We start from the raw sequence: 17,492 nt of genomic DNA, 5'->3' as shown, positions 1-17,492 counted from the left end.
AAGAGGCCCCCGCCGAGGCCGGGTCTCCCAGCCCCGCATCGCCCCCCGCCGATGGGCGCCTCAAGGCCGCAGCCAAGCGCGTCACATTCCCGTCCGACGAGGATATCGTGTCTGGAGCAGTGGAGCCCAAAGACCCCTGGAGACATGGTAGTTACCGCGGGTGGAGCGGGGGCGGGCTCGAGGGGGACCCGGGAGTCGGGAGGGATCGGTGCAGGGCCCGGCTCAGAGGTGGCGTTCAATAGATTGCACCTAATGGTGAATAAGGGGACAGTCATCAGTTTAGAACCGGCATCTGTTAGAGAGGGGGTGACTATGGAGTTGGGAAGGTGAAAAGTATGTGCTTTCTGCCGCACCCCACCCACCCGAGACAAAGATGGTGATCGTTTTAGGGTTTAAAACGATGAGCAATTAAAGAAAGTTTGGTGATTTGTCAGATGTAGAGTGTGGCAGCCTTTGCGTTCATAGTTCCACCAGAGAAGGAGAGAAAGAGCAGTCGGGAGGAGGAGCGGGTCAACGCTGGCCCCGAAAGGGCAGTTGAAAGAGTTTGATGGGTCTGTGGGAGTAAAAAAAGGTTCAGTTGCTGGTCTGCAAGTCTCGGGGCAAGGAGTGGTCGTGTTGGCCACTTTCTTGGCTGGAAAGAGAGAGAAATATAAACTTGGACTGTGGCTATAGAAGACTTGGTAAAAAGGGAGTCAAGGTAAGGTCCCAGAAGAGGAGCACAGGTGGTGTTCCATTTGTGGTTGGTTGAGTCAGAGGCAGTGTGGTTTTTATGTTTTCATTTTTACTGAGAGGAGGTCTTACTACATTGCCCAGGCTGGTCTCGAACTTCTGGGTTCAAGCTATCCTCCCTCCTTGGCCTCCCAGAGTGTTGGGATTACAGGCGTGAGCCACGGCCCCCGGCTGCAATGTGGTATTAAGAAGAAAAGCCAACGCCTACCGCAGCCTCCTCCTGCAACAAAAAGAGAAACAGAAGGAAGGTTCTCAGCCATTCAGGAGCAGAGGATGTTTGGGGCATGGCTACGGAAGGGTCCTCTTGTTCCTTCCTGAGAAAGAATTGGGGGATGGCCAGGTGCATTGGCTCACGCGTATAATCCCAGCACTTTGGGAGGGCAAGGTGGGTGGATCACCTGAGGTCAGGAGTTTAAAACCAGCCTGGCCAACATGGGGAAACCCCGTCTCTACTAAAAATACAAAAACTGGCCGGCCATGGTGGTGCTCGCCTGTCATCCCATCTACTCAGGAGACTGAGGCAGGGAGAATCGCTTGAACTCAGGAGGTGGAGATTGCAGTGAGCTAAGATCATGACATTGTAGAGCCTGGGTGACAAGAGCAAAACTCTGTCTCAAAGAAAGAAAAAAAAAGAATTGGGGGATGTTATCAAGTCAGGAATTGGAGTTGCTGGCCAGTAGCAGGTGAGAGAACTGAAGAAGTTTGGCGGCTTGAAGTGTTGGGAGAGGGGGCTGGCCCACTGGAGAGGGTCAGGTCAGTGTTGGAGCTGAAAGGAGTGTGTTGGAGTCATAGGGCTGGGAAGGTGGAAAGTTGCTTGGGACATGCAGGGCAGTGTTGAGTCCATTTCGTGCTGGAGAAGTCTATCAGTCCTCCTGGGGTGGAGCCCATGAAGTGAGGGATCAGACTGGTCATGGTTCTGTACAGAAGCTGATCTGCCAGCCCTACCTAAGGGGAGAAACTGTTGCCAGTCTGTGGACAGTGGAGGAATTGGTGGCTTTGATGTGAGGGTGGGAAACATGGTAATTGGAAACCAAATACACAGTGAGTCCATCATGAATGACAGTTTGGCTACTTGTTACTACTTATTATTATTTTTTAGATGGAGTCTCCCTCTGTTGCTTAGGCTGGTTCTCCTGCCTCAGCCTCTTGAGTATCTGGGATTACAGGCACCTATCATCACACCTGGCTAAAAATGTCTGTATTTTTAGTAGAGATGGGGTTTCACCGTGTTAGCCAGGCTGGTCTCGAACTCTTGACCTCAGGTGATCTACGCACATCAGCCTTCCAAAGTGCTGGGATTACAGGCATGAGCCACCGTGTCCAGCTGGCTAGTTTATTCTTAAAGAGACAGTGGTTAAATTAAGACTTTTGGACCGGGCGCCATGGTTCATGCCTGTAACCCCAGCACTTTGTCAAGCCAAGGTAGGCGGATCACCTGAGCCCAGGAGTTCAAGACCAGCTTGGGCAACAAGGTGAAACCGTGTCTCTACAAAATATACAAAAATTAGCCAGGTGTGGTGGTACATGCCTGTAGTCCCAGCTACTCAGGAGGCTGAAGTGGGAGGATCACTTGAGCCCGGGAGGTCAATAGTGCAGTAAACTGTGATTGCACCACTGAACTGCAGCCTGGGTGACAAAGACCCTGTCTTTAAAAAAAAAAAAAAAAAAGACTTTTGTCACTGGGAGCCAGCCAACTCCTTGGGCTCTAGGCCCCAGGCATAGGTGGTTAGTTTGGGACCGGGCCACAGTCAGAATGTGACTATAGCTGTAGTATCCAGTCAGAGCAGGAAGGGGAAAGACTTGGAGAGGCAGAGCAGGGTGTTTCAAGAGCAGAGGCTCCAGGTCAGATCCTTCGAGACCTCAGACTGGTTACCTAACTTCTGAGCCTCAGTCTTCCCGTCTGTGAAGTAGGTGGCAATACTCTTGCCACGGGATTTAGGCAAGGACTGGATGAGGTCACATATGGAATCAGATAGGGTGAGCGTTCTTGATGGCAGTCATTGTTATTAAGACAGTGTTGGTCATCTTGGGCTGGTGTAGAGGAGTTCATGCATAGGGTGGGGCCTGGATGTGGCTGCTTCAGAGGCTTCTAGGAGAGAAGAGAGCTGGCAGTTAGTGCATGGGCCTGGAGTGAGGGGTGAGGAGGAAGATGGTTAGTTTGTGGGCTGAAGGGTCAGGGTGAGGGCAGAAAGAGAGTCTGGCACAGATTGGGCATTGGGGGGTAAAGTTCCTGGTCCGCAGTTTCCCAGAAAAGGTTTGGCTTTCATTCAGTAAACCAGTTTTCCTCTCCAAGGCTCTGTTTCTTTCTTTGCAAATGGAGGTGCTAAATTTTACCATGGGGTAGTTGTGAGGATGAAGTAAATTTCTGCCACGTAAACAGCAGCTGTCATCCAGGCAGATTTGTGTTTTGCTTGTTTGTCTGTCTGTTTTCATGTGCAGTCTCGAAGGGACAGTGAAAGGATTGAGGAGCCAGAAGGCTGCCTGTCAAGAAAAGACGGGCAGTTGGAGCCTGGCTGAGAGGAGTTAGAGGAGGGGTGCCGGTTGGTCTATCCTGGGTAAGGGGTAGAGCAGGTAACACTCTCCCGGCTGGGGGAGTCTCTCATTCCAGCGGTTGAGAGAGGGGCAGTAAGGCCTGGTCGGGACTCACACTCCGGAGGAGTCCGTGCGTCTGAGCTGCAGAGGTGATGACCTGAACTGGACTGGAAGAATTGGTCCATCCTGGTAGGGAGGAGGGCTGGAGAAGTTGCCCCGGCAGTGAGGAGTTGGGTGATCTTGGGCCTGGGCAGGGGAGGGGTCACTGATGAAGTTGGTGAGTTTGGACAATAGGGTTTGCAGGACAGAAAACCCAAGGGCCTGGGAACAGCAAGGAACACGGGATAGGCTCCGTGCTGGGGAGGACAGTGGAGTGGTTCACTGGCCATGGGGCTGTGGGAGGTGGAGGGTTTGCCAGGGTGTAGAAGAGGAATTGTGGTACAGAAAGTGGGTGTAAGGGGAGACCCAAGTGAGAGGCCAGAGGGTCTGGGGCTGGGGGACTGCAGGGAGGAGTTGCTTGGTCTTGGAACAAAGGTGGGAGATTTGTTGGCATCAATCTCGTAAACTGGGGAGGGACGGGGGGTGTCATCTGAGCTGTGAACTTAGTGCAAGGGTGGCGTAACCCCAAGGCCAAGGGGTGACAGAAGAGCTGACGGGTCTAAATTGGGGAGACTCAGTCATCCGGAAGCTGGTGTGCCATGCTAGCAATGGAGTGCTGCCCAGGCCAGGGGTGGAGGAGCGCCCCTGGGTGAGGAGAAGGCAGCACTGGGGGGCCCCAGTGCAGGGGTCTCCTCCAGCAGAGCCTTGCCCCTGGGGCTAGAGTGGTGACCCAGCTGGGTGGGAGCTGTCGGGGGTGTCTACCTGAGGGTAAGAGCTCCCTCAGGCCCTTCAGGGGCCCAGGGTTTGGGGATTCCTGGAGATGAGGTGATCTGGAGGAGGGGGATTGTGAGGGAGGGTCTCGAGCCTGCGCAGGCTCATCCTTTCCAGATTCCCATCCCCCGCAGTGGGGTTCCTCCTGCTGGGGCTGCCGTTTCCTCATTACATGAACGCATCTGATGTTCTGTCGCGTGCTTGTTTTCTTGGTGGTGGTCTCTCTTCCGCGCTGGAATGGGAGAGCAGAGGCCGAGTCCATCCCCTTCGCCGCTTTCCTCAAGGACACTCAGTTGTTGAATGAGCGCCTGTGGGCCTATGAGGCCTGGTGGTTTCTGGGAGCCACCTAGCAGAGTGACATGTAGCCGTATGTCAGGGGCCCGAGCAGCCTGGCATGGGGACACCAGCAGGGCAGCAACGTGCTCTGTGGCCTCTGGCAAGCATGGGTTCTTGCAGAGCATTGCGTTTCCTCACCTGTAAAACAGGGCCAGTGATCCTGCCCTGCAGACCACCAGGATGTCAGAGGATAGGGTGAACCTGCACCCTCAGCAAGCCACAGCCAGGTGTGTGGAGATGGGCAGGGAAGCTCCGGGAGAAGGCAGGCTGGGAATCGTGAGTGAAAGAGGCTGCTTCAGCACGGTCAGGCTGGGCGCTTGGGTGCCCGTGGGGAGCGGGGCTGGCTGGCTGCACTGCACCCCGTCATGTTGTGGCAGACCCTTCATCTCTTCTGAAGGCCAAGGCCAGACTTACACAAGGAACCCATTAGGCCAAACTGCAGGAATGGCCTGAGGCTCGGCTGGTCTCCCCAGCCCCAGCCGAACTCTGTGGGGTTGGAAAGATAGGCATGTGAGAGGGACTTGTGATGAGAGCACATGACACCAGCCACAGTCCGGGAGACTCATCTCCCCTCCTCCAGTCCTGCCGGTGGTGACTCACTCCCTGCTCCCTGACCATCAGTCCTCCAGTGTGTGTGCGTTGGGGGTTTGCCCACCAGGAAGCTCCTCGCGTGAAGTCAAGGTGTCTGCAGGGCAGGGTGAGGGGGTCCAGGCATGCTACCATGTCTGGCCACCTGAGCTTTGGAGGGCAGAGGTAGCGGTGGGGGCAGGGTGTTCTTAAATGCGGATCCTATGCCATGGAAATGCCATACTGTTTGCTATTGAAACCCGTGCTGCAGATTTAGCCCTAGAAACAGGCTGGACAGGTAGACACGCATCTGTCAGTGGTAGAAAGAGGCCCTGGGTTAGAGAACCAGCTTGCTTTAGCATTCGTGGTGGAGCTGCTAGGGAGCAGGGAATGGGGTCGAGGGGGGTTGATGCATCTGCTCAGATTTCCATCTGGGCCCAGCTCCACCTCCTGCTGCTGGAGTTGGCAAGTAGACCCTGCCACTGAGCAGCCACGTGACTTTGGCGATTGTTCTCTCTGCCTCGATGTTTCTGTGTGTAAAATGCAGCTGACAGAAGTATGTCCTCATAGGGTGATTGGGGGGATTAAGTGAGAGAACACAGTGCCTGATCCATAGTAAATGCTCAGCAAATGCTTCCCTTGTTATTCCCATCGTCACCGCTCCTCTGCCCGCATCTACAGCCCTAAGCTTTCGTTTCTGTTTCCTGTCCGTGTTGTGTGTTTGTACTCCTCGTTCCCCTACGGTCTCCTGCATCAGCATCCCTGCTTTCTCTCAGGGGCCCGCTCCTCCAGGCTGGGTGCCCCAGCAGTCCCTGACCTCCAGGCCTGACTCTGTGTCTGCCAAGCTGTGTGACCATGGACAAGTTGCCCAACCTCTCTGAGCTAAAACTAAATCAGCATGTTTCAGCTCACTAGCAGGAGAGGCACCAGGGGTACTAAGATTCCACACTGGCCATTTTAGTCCCATCCTCTGCCTACATTGGTTGATGACTTTGGACAAGTTGCAGCTCCTCCCTAAGCCTGAGTCTCCTCTGGAGTGGGGCCTCCACCACCCCAGCCCCCGCCCCGTTGGAACACAATCGGGTTAGCGGTACTATTGTGCCGGTGCCTGTCCTCTGCCCTCCCAGGCCCTTTGCACACTGTGACTCGCCGCTCTTTGTGCCTGCACATGCAGGTGGGCTGCTGATTCCTTGTGCCTGTGCTTGCATCTATTTCCCCCTTCAAGGGCAAAGACTGTGTGTGAGTCACCTCCGTGACCCTAGTCTAGCACACAGGGGGGCTCGGGCACGGGACACATGTCCGAAGGAATGGGGTGCTCTCCTCTGATCAAACACCCTATGGTGGGATTTACAGGAAACCTTTTTGTGGTAGTTAATCCAGTTGGTGCCAGGACGAGGGCTCTTCCTCAGGGACCTACAGACAGGCTTTAGCGCCCATTCTGACTCCCGGAAGAGTACGCGAAGCTGGCCCCCAGCTGGCACTCAGTAACCAGCATTGAGTGCGTCAGCGGGAGTGCATGTGCGTGTGTTTCTGGGAGCGAGTATTGGGGCTCTGCGAACCTTCATAGGCATCCGGCTCCAAGAGGATTAAGAACCGTGGGGCCAAATGCCCTGTGTTGGACGGGCTGCAGCTGGAGCAGTCACTGGGCGTGAAGGCCAGAAACCTGTTTTTACAAAAAGCTCCCCGGGTGGTTCTGACAACCTCGCTTGGCTGTCTGTGTGCTTTGCTCCGCCATCCATCACTCAGTCCCAAGCCTGCCTTCAGACCTCAGTTCAGGGCTGGCTGGCATTGACCTCAAAGACCTGTTTTGGAGCAAATTAATAGGTGAGCGTTGAAATGCTTGCCTTAAGGTAACTGCAGAAATTCAAGCTGGGCAGGCTGCCTGCTGCAGTGGGGCATGGGGGCAGGGCAGGTTAAATCCCTGCCCTCTGGCTGACCTTAGTCGTCATCAGTCCTTGCCTTCCATGTGCCTGTACCAGGCACTGGTCTAAGTGCCTTTCCTGTATTATCGCATTTAGATATCACAGCCACCTCAGGAGGCAGGTGCTGTTTGCCCCAATTTATAGATGAGGAAATGGGGCCTGTAGAGGTAAAGTAATTTTCCTGAGGTCACACAGCTGGTAAGTGGTGGAGCTGGGATTCAAACCCAGGCAGCCAGCCTGACGCCGAAGCCTGCACAGTAACCCCTGTGTGGCTGCTGAGTGCTTGGAGGCAAGTGGCCGTGTTCAGTGCAGGGTGCATAGTCTCTTCATCTATAACCCAGAATTGTTTATAAGATAGAGGTGACAGTGCTGGCTTTGTGGTGTTGTGGCAGGGATGAGACATAGAAACAGGTGGGGTAAGGGCCCAGCCTGGTGGGCATGCAGGAGGGGGTCACTGTGGTTCGTGGACAGCTTGAGCCCCTGGAGATTTGTGCTGCTCCTCTGTCCTCGGCATTGCCCGCTGTTCTGACCCTTGGCCTCTGGGACATGTTCCTCCTGTGCTACGCGGTGTCTGGTACGTGGTAGGCGCTCAATATATTCTTGCTGCATGAGTGACTTGGTGACCCCGTAACCAGTCATGCATTCAGCATGGTATGGCCGTGACACGTGTTACGAGTCAGGGCAGAAGACAGGCCCAGTCCGTGCTTCCGTGGGGGTCACGGTCAAGTGAGGGAGACACACAGTAAAGAATTATCAACAAACCAGGCTGCCTAGGACTCAGATTAGGGAGGGTTCACAGGGTGTGCAGGAGGGCAGGGCAGAGGCAGCTTCCTAGAAGGGATGTCAACAAGGAAATCCAGCAGTTAGCCAGGTGAGAGCAGCGGGAGGTGTGCACCAGGGGTGGAAGGCAGAGAGAACCAGCCTGGTACGTCTGAAGAACAGAAAAAAGCCAGACTTAGTTGAGGTGGAGGCAGGTGGGTCAGAGGTGAGGCTGGAGGAGACAGGAGAGACTGCTGTGTGGGGCCTTATGGGCTGTGCTAGCAGGGAGCTCCAGAGGGCTTAAGAAAGGACCTGGGCTGGGTGTGGGGGGCTCATGCCTGTCATCTTAGCCCTTTGGGAGGCCCAGGCGGGACGATTGCTGAAGCCCAGGAGTTTAAGACGAGCCTGGGCAACATGGCGAGACCTTGTCTCTATAAAAAAGACAAAAATTAGCCAGGCATGGTGGTGTGCACCTATAGTCCCAGCTACTCAGGAGGCTGAGGTGGGAGGATCACTTGAGCCCAGGAGGTCAAGGCTTTAGTGAGCTGTGGTCACACCACTGCCCTCCAGCCTATGTGACAGAGCGAGACCCTGTCTCAAAAGAAAAAAGGAGGGGCATAGTGAGTGTTTTTAACAGAACCCTGGGTGGGGGTAACATGAATGGGGTGAGACTGAAACAGGGAGACCAGGGAGGGGCCGTGAGCCAGGAGCCCAGAGGCTGTAGGCTTAGCGTAGCCTCATGTTGGCTAATAGTTGACACTTGACTTCATTGATTCTTCTTCAGATTGCTCTGAGCCCTCCCTCCACCAACAGGTTTGCCGTTGCCACTGTTTCCTATAGCACCTCTGAGATGACTGTTTTTCCCCTTCCCTTCTCTCCTTGGATCTCTGAGTCCCTTCCCTCGTGCTCCCCAAGCCAGTTTGTCCTTGGCCTGCTTGGGACATCCTGCCCCTGCATGGGCTGTGGGAGGCGTGTGGGCTGTGAAGTCCAGTGACCTCCTCCAGTGACTTCACTTTCACAGTCCCTTCAGGTCTCACCGTATCCAGATCCAAAAAGCTCTACAGACCATCCCAGACCCCTCTGGTGGCTCAGTGCAGTATCAGTGTCCTGTCAGTCTTACAAAATCCAGAAAGTTCTGATTCTAAATCACGTCTGGCCCAAGGGTTCCAGGAGGAGACTGGAGCCCGCAGCGGGCCTCGTTCTGTGTCTGAAATGGCAGTAACCCAGGAGGAAGCGCAGGAGCCCCCTGGGTGCCAGTCCCAGCTCTGCCCTTGGGCGAATCACCCAGCTTCTTTGCCTCAGTGTCCCCATTTGTATGGGGACTGATGATTAAATTAGCCTCTACTTGGAAAGCAGCTGGAACAGTAGCTGGCTGTTGCAGGCGTTCATGAGGACATGGGAAAGTTGAATGAGGTGGCCGCTGCCCTGAACTTGACTGGTTCCTGCCTCCCGGGGCTATAGGGTTAGGCAGGTGGGGCCAACCTGCCTCATCTGGGTAGGATCATCTGCCTGAGTGTGATTTCGGCTCCTCCACACTTGGGCTGTGTGACCTTGGGCAAGTCCCTTGACCTCCCTGAACCACTTTCCCCATTTGTGAAGCCATTTTGCCAGATGAGGACTCTTCCAAAGTTTTTAGACTCTCTGGGAAGACCAAGAGAGCCAGGCCTGGGGCCCACGCCAGCAGGAGCACACCGTACATCCAGTGTCTAGCTGATGCCGCTCCTGTTACATCAGCTCCTCGGGCTGAGCCCACGTTAGACTCCTAGACTGGAGCCGCACAGAAGACTGGGGTCTGCCGTTTCAGCTTAGAGGAGGTGGGAGATGTGGAGGGGGTTCCCTAATTGCAGGAAGGGGGTTCAGAGGCTGGGTGCCAAAAGGAATTCGAGAGATCCATCATGCTTGGCTATTTCCTACATTGAGTAGGAAGGTCCGTGAAGGCAGGACCCATCTTTGTCTTGGCTCACCTGTGTCTCCAGCACCCTCTATGGTGCCTGGCCCTCCGCAGGCTCTCACACTGGATGAATTGGTGGTGGATGGAGGTACACAGTAGGCACGCAAAAGTTGTTTTCACCCCTTCCCTTCCTCTAGGCAGCTGGCACTGAGCGGTTGCCTCAAGGTGGGGGTGGAGGTTTGGAAGTGTCTGCTGACAGCCGCACGGCTCATGTGACTTGCCGAGTGCCCATCTCCCTTCGCAGCGGAAGCCTGGGTCGGGAGCCCTGCAGTCAGATGCTCCCCTCAGGGCTGGTTGGGTTCCAGCTGAGAATGTGTTCCCTGGTTAGGTGGGCGGGCTCCTCTAGCAAGCTGGCGCTTGAGACCCACCGGGGTCGGACTCGTGTGCCACCTTCACACCCACCCCTCCCTCTCTCCGTGGTCTCCGAGGCTTTCACCAGCTGCCGTCAGTGATGTAGTGGAGAGCTGCTTGCGTCCTGTGCAGCCTTCCCTTTTGCAAAGCAAAGGACCGTCACAGCTGAACTCGCTTGGTTCCCCAGGACAACAGGGAGGGAGGGTGGGAGAGTGGGGCTGCCAAAAGGTGAAAGCACGCTTCAGGGAAGTGACTCTCTGCAGGGGTCATGCCTCCTGGTGGTGGTGATGGAGGTGTTGGTACTCACAGCTCCCGTTTATGGAGCACTTACCAGGGCTAAGCTCTTTAAACGCATCGTTAATCTTGGAGGAGGAAACAAGCTCACAGAGGTGCCAAGGCCACACAGGTAGTAGAGGAGGAGCTCGGTTCTAGCTAGGCAGCTTGAATGGTTCTGATCCTCTGTTCTGTTTCAAAAAGCCCCCAGGGCTCCACCGTAACTACAGGACAAAGTCCACACCCCTGGGCCTGGTGTGGGAGGCCTTTCCCAAAGAACATCCAGCCTCCTAGCGCAGGCGCCAGGCCCCTTGCTAGTTCCCTGCCCTTCCTGACGGACTCCCGTTACCCCTCCCATGCCTAGACGCAGGCTCCCCTGCCTAGCATGCTCCTCGCCAGTCCCCTGCCCTTGCTGACCAACTCGCGTTACCCGTCCCGCGCTGCCTCCTAGGCAAGCCCTTCTCTAATCCCCTGACAAAGCTCTGCTCTGCTCTCTGGGTTCCCATGGCGCCTCCTCGCTCTGTTGTTACTTGTTCGGGCCCATCTCCCCTCCCTGGACCAGCGCTGCAGAGGACTGCATCCTGTCCATCTGGCTCCTGGGAGGAGTGGAACCACTGAACGCCTCCAGGAACCTCAGGGACTCCGGGCAAAGTGGGACTGCTGATGGGCACCCAGGCCGGACGCCACAAAGCCCTTGTAACCCAGGCACAGGGCTCAGGACAGTCGGGGAGCATAGGGTGTGGGGAAGGAAGATTTTGTTCACTGAGTCACTTTTTCCTGCATTCATTTCTTCATTCCTTGCCAACCAGCATCTATTTTGCCTCCACTTTGCTGTCCCCGCCATGCCAGGTGGAGGGGCCTCACGACGGCTCTCCTGCTGCCTCTCCAGCCTGCTTCCCACCTAGCAGCCACAGCATTCTTGAAAAAGCAGACTTTGCTATTCCTGTTTCACATCACACTTTGTAACCTCCCTGCTGCCTTTCCCTCTGATCCAACGTCCCTGCAACAGGTTAGGAAGCTCAGGTATAACCTGGCTCCTGCCACCATCGCCGGCCACGACCAAGATCACCTTGCCATGCACTCGCTGGGTTCAAGCCATCGTGGATTCCTTTCAGTCCTAGAACATGCAGGCAGCTCCCCACATCCTCTCCTGGAAGGCCGGCCCCACCCACACAGCTGGCTCTGGCTAATCTTTCAGGTGCCAGCAAACCCTTCCTTCCTGGCCCTCCTAATGGGCTTGCCATCAGGTGGCCAGCGATCTGCTTATCTGCGGGCCTGCCGATGCTCTCGGCCCCGGACTGGAAGCATCACCAGGCAGTGGTGGGTTGGGTTTGGTGCCAGTATATTCCCCAGTGCCCAGCCACGTGGCACTGGGTTTGGCTCTGGGCAGCCACGCAATATGGCAGGTGGAGAAGGAAGTGGCATACAATGCTGGGTCTTAGTCCTTGCCATGAGCAGCTCAGAGAGTCCCTGGTCGAGAAAAGGAAGTGGGCAGAGAGGAGGAGGAGCTTTACGGAGGGGAGTACCAAGCCTGCCTTTGGTGTCCCCCCTGCCAGCCTGGTGGGAATGGCAGCGGAGGACTGGCAAACAGGCCTGTCTTTTCTGTTGACTTGCTGGGGGTCATAGGCCAGGACACTTGCCTTTGTAGGACACCGCACCATTTAGGGAGTGATTGGATCCCAGGGCCTCCTCCCAGTCATGGGGTGGCAGGCAAGGTTCTGGTAACTGATCTGCCTTCTACCTTTGTGGCAGGTGAGCTACTTCCCCATTCCCTGTGACCCACGTGTCACAGGTGTCAGGGGCAACTGGCCACCCAGCCAAGCCTCCATGACTCCGTTCTCACTCCCCTTCTGTCTCAGGCTTGGGATCCTTGCTTCCTGGCCTGGTTCTGTCTGCTGTGATCACAATGAACAGCCAGTGCTCCATTTCCCTGGAGGGCCATCTTCCTTGCTGTGCCTGGACCTGTGTTCCCCACTGGACTACAAGTCCCAGGGGGTCAGGGCCGGGGCTGTCTCGGTCCCTGCTGTGTCCCCTGCACAGCTCCAGGCACAGAGTAGTTCAGTGAATGTTCTTCCATTAAAATGGAGTTGGAGCTGGTGCTGGCAGAGCCGAGGGATGACGCCCTCATGGAGCCCAGCTTAGAGTGCCCAAGTCTGACAGTGGCCTGATCCTGTCTAGTCCTGGGGTGGAGCAGGCACCGGCAGGCGGGGCCATCTGACTGAATGTCCTACCACCAGCTCTTAGGTCCAGGTGCTTGTGCTTACTGCCTTCCGGCGCAGTCAAAAGAATCCAGAGCTGGCACCAGCCCTTTCCTCATCTCAGGGCTGGAGGGGTAACCAGAGAGGGGTGGCACTTACCCAAGGATGCCCTCACACTGGGATCCAGGCTCCTGCTGCTCTCCTCGGCCACCCCTCCAGCTGTTTTTTGTTTTGTTTTGTTTTTGTTTTTTGGGGTTTTTTTGAGACGGAGTTTCGCTCTTGTTGCCCAGATTGGAGTACAGTGGCAGGATCTTGGCTTATTGAAACCTCTGCCTCCCAAGTTCAAGCGATTCTCATGCCTCAGCCTCCCAAATAGCTGGGATTACAGGCATGCGCTGCCACGCCCAGCTAATTTTTTTGTATCTTTAGTAGAGACAGGGTTTCACCATGTTGGCCAGGCTAGTCTTGAACTCCTGACCTCAAATGATCCACCCACCTCGGCTTCCCAAAGCACTGGCATTACAGGCGTGAGCGCCCAGCCTGTTTGTTTTCAGATGAGGTCTTGCTCTGTCGCTCTGGCTGGAGTGCAGTAATGCAATCCTAGCTCACTGCAGCCTCCACCTCCCAGGCTCAAGTGATCCTCTTGCCTCAGCCTCCAAATTAGCTAGAACCACAGGCACAAACCACTATGCCTGGCTGATTTTCTTACTTTTAATTGTTTTGTAGAGATGGGGTTGCACTATGTTGCTCAGGCGTCATTGTGCTTTTGATTTGCATTTCCTTATGGCTCATGATGTTGAGCATCTTTTTATATGCTTACTGAACACTTGTGTATCTTCTTTGGAGAAATGTCTTTTTAGTTCTTTTGCCCATTTTTAAATTGAGTCAGCCGGGCACAGTGATTCATGCCTGTAATCCCAGCACTTTGGGAGGCCGAAGAGTTCAAGACCAGCCTGGGCAACATAGCAAGACCTGGTCTCTATTACAAAAGGGGGGGGCCAGGCACAGTGGCTCACAATTGTAATCGCAGCACTTTGGAAGGCCAAGGTGGACAGATCGTTTGAGCCCAGGAGTTCAAGACCAGCCTGGACAACATGGTGAGACCCCATCTCTATAAAAAAAAAAATTAAAAAATTAGCCAGGCCTGGTGACTCATGCCTGTAGTCCCAGCCACCTGGGAGTCTAATGTGGGAGGATTGCTTGAGCCCTGGAGGTTGAGGCTGCAGTGAGCTGTTATCTTGCCATTGGACTCCAGCCTAGGTGACAGAGGGAGACCCTGCCTCAAAAATAAATAAATAAATAAGTAAGTAAGTAAGTAAGTAGTTTGTCCCTTTATTACTGAGCTGTGAGAGTTCTATATATATGTATCCCGGACGCAGGACTTCTTAGCTGAGCGATCTGCACCACCTGGGATGTTTTCAGTGTGTGATGCCAGTGCATTTCCTTCCCGTCTCTTCTCTCTGGCTACATTCACAGCCACAGCGAGATAAAAATAAAGCTGTGAGGATACTGTAGATACAGTTGAATATCCTGCTTTTGCACTTCATTTTTCTGTTTTTTTAGAAAGCATGATTTAAAGTACGTCATTGGGCTGTTGTAATTCATTCTAGCCATTTCCGCATTGCTGAGCATTTAGGTCTTTTCCAGTTTTCAGTTGCATCAATAATGCAATGATGTTCGTCCTTGTCCATAAATCTTCATGTTCATCACATGGGTAGCCTTCTCAGAAAAAATTCTTTGAAGGTGATTTTACCAGATCAAAGGGAAGGAACATTGGAAGTCTCAGATACCGACTGTGCCCACGTTGGACAGTGAGTGTTGAGGGCTAGGGTTCTGTCGTCATAGTCAACACTGTAGCTTTAGATTTTTTTTATGAGAGAGGGTCTCTCTTCTTTTTTTCTGCTTCTTAGTTTAAACCATGGCCAGAGACAGGGTCTCAATCTGTCGCTCAGGCTGGAGTGCAGTGGCGCAATCTTGGCTCGCTGCATCCTCCACTTCCCAGGCTCAAGCCATTCTGCTGCCTCAGCCTCCCAAGTAGCTGGGATTATAGGCACGCACCACCACACCCGGCTAATTGTTGTATTTTTAGCAGAAACAGGGTTTCACTGTTGGCCAGGCTGGACTCAAACTCCTGACCTCAGGTGATCTGCCTGCCTCAGCCTCCCAAAGTGCTGGGATTACAGGCGTGAGTCACTGCGCCTGGCCAGATTTTTTTTTTAATGATTGAATGAATACTATTTGCATGTGGGTGCCTTGATGTTAAGATGGTGTCTTGTTTTAGTGAGCGTTCTTTTGACTACCAGTTAACTTCGGTTTTGTTTTGTATTTTTTTATTATTATTTATTTTTTATTTTTTTAGTGGAGTTCACACCTGTGGCCGAGGCTGGAGTGCAGTGTCACGATCTCTGCTTATCACAACCTCAGCCTCCTGGATTCGAGCAATTCTCCTGCCTCAGCCTCCCGAGTAGCTGGGATTACAGGCATGCGCCACCACGCCCAGCTAATTTTGCATTTTTTGTAGAGACAGGGTTTCTCCATGTTGGTCAGGCTGGTCTCAAACTCCTGACCTCAGGTGATCCACCCGCCTTGGCCTTCCAAAGTCTGGGATGACAGGCGTGAGCCACCGCGCCCAGCCTTTTTGTGTTTTTTGTAGAGATGAGGTCTCGCTATGTTGCCCAGGATGGTCTCAAACTCCTGACCTCAGGTGATCCACCCGCCTTGGCCTTCCAAAGTCTGGGATGACAGGCGTGAGCCACCGCGCCCAGCCTTTTTGTGTTTTTTGTAGAGATGAGGTCTCGCTATGTTGCCCAGGATGGTCTCAAACTCCTGACCTCAAGTGATCCTCCTGTCTCGGCCTCCCAAAGTGCTGGGATCGCAGGCATAAGCCACTGTGCCTGACCTAACCTGTTTATTGTTAACATGTTACATGGTTTTGGGAATTGGTTCTTCATGACCTTTGCCTATTTTTGTTTTCGGACCTTTTATGAGGACTCCTTTTCTATTGAAGATAGATGTAATTTTATTGTGCATATATATTTGTCCTCATTTATCATTTGTCTTGCCGGAAAGGTGGGGGGGCAGGGGGGCAGGACACTAAAAAGAAGCACTTTCTCCTCTCTGCTGTTTCACTGAGTCTTCATAGCAAAGCCCTATCTTAGTGTGAACAGCTTGGAATGGAGGAACACAGGGCTGGGGGCCTCAGAGAGGGCAGAGGAGGCAGTGGCAGCATAGGCCTTGGAAGCCCTGCAGTGTAGGAGAGAGGGTGCTTTAGTGGAGGCCCAGCCTGGGAAAAGGGTTAGCAGGTTAGAGGGTCCACTGTAACCACAACTCCAGCCCCGTTTGCTGAGCACAAGACCGAGCGACCCGGTGAACCTGTTGGTGCCCCACATTTTTGTAGATAAGAAAACTGCTACTTGGGGTCATTGGTCACTTGCAGAGGTCATACTCCTTTGCAGAAGATGCCAGAAGCCAGAGCAGTCCTGCCTGGGTCCCTGGACACATCCAGCCCACCATAGCTATGGAGGCTCAGCACGTCCCAGGAGCCTCAAGTTTCAGCAGGAGCCCAGACTCCCTCATCTCCCACGGCTATAGCCACCACATCGTCAGTACCCTTTGTATGAGGGTCCCATGTGTCATGTACTGTTTCCTTCCAGTAGCTTCCTGACCCTTCAGTAATACCATTCTTTGCCCTGAGGATCTGTTGCCCACTTGCAGCCTCAGCTCTGCTGCCCCTCTGCCCCGTTGGAGGGTCCTCAGAGCCGACTCTTCCCTCTGTCTGGAAGGGTGGCCTGGACTTTTGTGTGGCTCCTGTTGGCTTATGACCTCGTGTCCCCCTCCAGTGTAAGCTTCTTGAGATGGGATGTCTGGCTGTTTTGTTCACTTATGTAGCCTGGCACCTAGAATAGAGCCTGGCATAGAATAGACGCTAGATAAATATTTGAAGGGATTAATGAATTCCTTTTTTTTTTTTTTGGGGACAGTCTTGCTCTGTCTCCTAGGTTGCGGTGCAGTGGCACAGTCATGGCTCACTGCAGCCTAGATCTCCTGGGCCCAAGTGATCTTCCTGCCTCAGCCTCTTTAGTAGCTGGGACCACAGGCACACACCACCACACCTGGCTAATTTTTGGATTTTTTGTAGAGACAGGGTTTCCCTGTGTTGCCTAGGCTGGTCTCAAATTCCTGGGCTCAAGTGATCTTCCTGCCTTGGCTTCCCAGAGTGCTGGGATTACAGCCGTGAGCCATCGCATCTGGCCACATTTCTTACTTTTACTCAGCTTTTTGGTCTCAGTTGAAATGTTCCTTTCTCTTACGGGTCTTTTCTAACTATTCCTCCAAATCTAAATTTGTATCCCCTCCGTTTTTCCTTGTAATATACACTTTCTTCTTATAACTGGTAAATTTTTGTGTGATTTGTTTGCCTTCCTCACAGTTAGTCCTTGAGGGCAGGGACTAGCCCTGTTTTGTTCACGGCTGTCTGCCTAGCCCAAGTTGTTGCGTAAAGAATGAATGAATGTGTTCTTTAGTTCCCAAACAGACCTCTGAGGGTGGGTGGCGTTACCCTCTTGTTATGGATGAGGAAGGTGAGGATGGGCAGTAAGAAATTCCAAGCACCTGATTTCCATCACTGGAGGCTTTGCTGGACCAGTAAACAGCTTACAGTTTCTAAAATTCCAAACTAAAGCACTCCCAAAGTCTCTGAATTCAGATGGCCATCTGGTACCCATGACCAGAAGCCTGAGGCAGGTGGCCTGAAATAGCCTGCTTGGTTCTGGCAGGACTGAATGTCTCCCGATGAGCGCTGGGCTTTCCTCAGAGGCCCCCTTTCCCCAGCCTGGCCCTGTCACCTACTGAGGACTTGGGTGGGTGGCAGTGCTAGGAAGCATTGATCCACTAAATGACTCAGCAAACCCTTGTCAAGCACCTTGATACCCCCAGCTCTGCTGAGTCCTCTGCCGGATTGTCTTGCCTGTATGCTTCATTTGACCCTGACAGTGATCTTCAGTT

At 53.7% G+C, this 17,492-nt stretch overlaps 1 protein-coding gene across 1 annotated transcript in view; it reads left to right on the top strand.

Moving 5' to 3' along the window:
• The window catches only part of PPP1R37 (protein phosphatase 1, regulatory subunit 37), a 57,387-nt gene that overhangs the window by 2,168 nt on the left and 37,727 nt on the right, over nt 1-17,492 (top strand). The window contains exon 2 of the mRNA XM_011963161.1: nt 4-147. Within this exon, the coding sequence (XP_011818551.1) occupies nt 4-147 (144 nt within the window). The remainder of the gene's footprint in view (nt 1-3; nt 148-17,492) is intronic.

This window comes from Colobus angolensis, unplaced genomic scaffold, assembly GCF_000951035.1.
Source record: "Colobus angolensis palliatus isolate OR3802 unplaced genomic scaffold, Cang.pa_1.0 Scaffold60, whole genome shotgun sequence".
Lineage (NCBI taxonomy): Eukaryota > Metazoa > Chordata > Mammalia > Primates > Cercopithecidae > Colobus > Colobus angolensis.
Note: the sequence above shows the minus strand (reverse complement) of the source record. Positions and strands in the feature narration are given on the sequence as shown.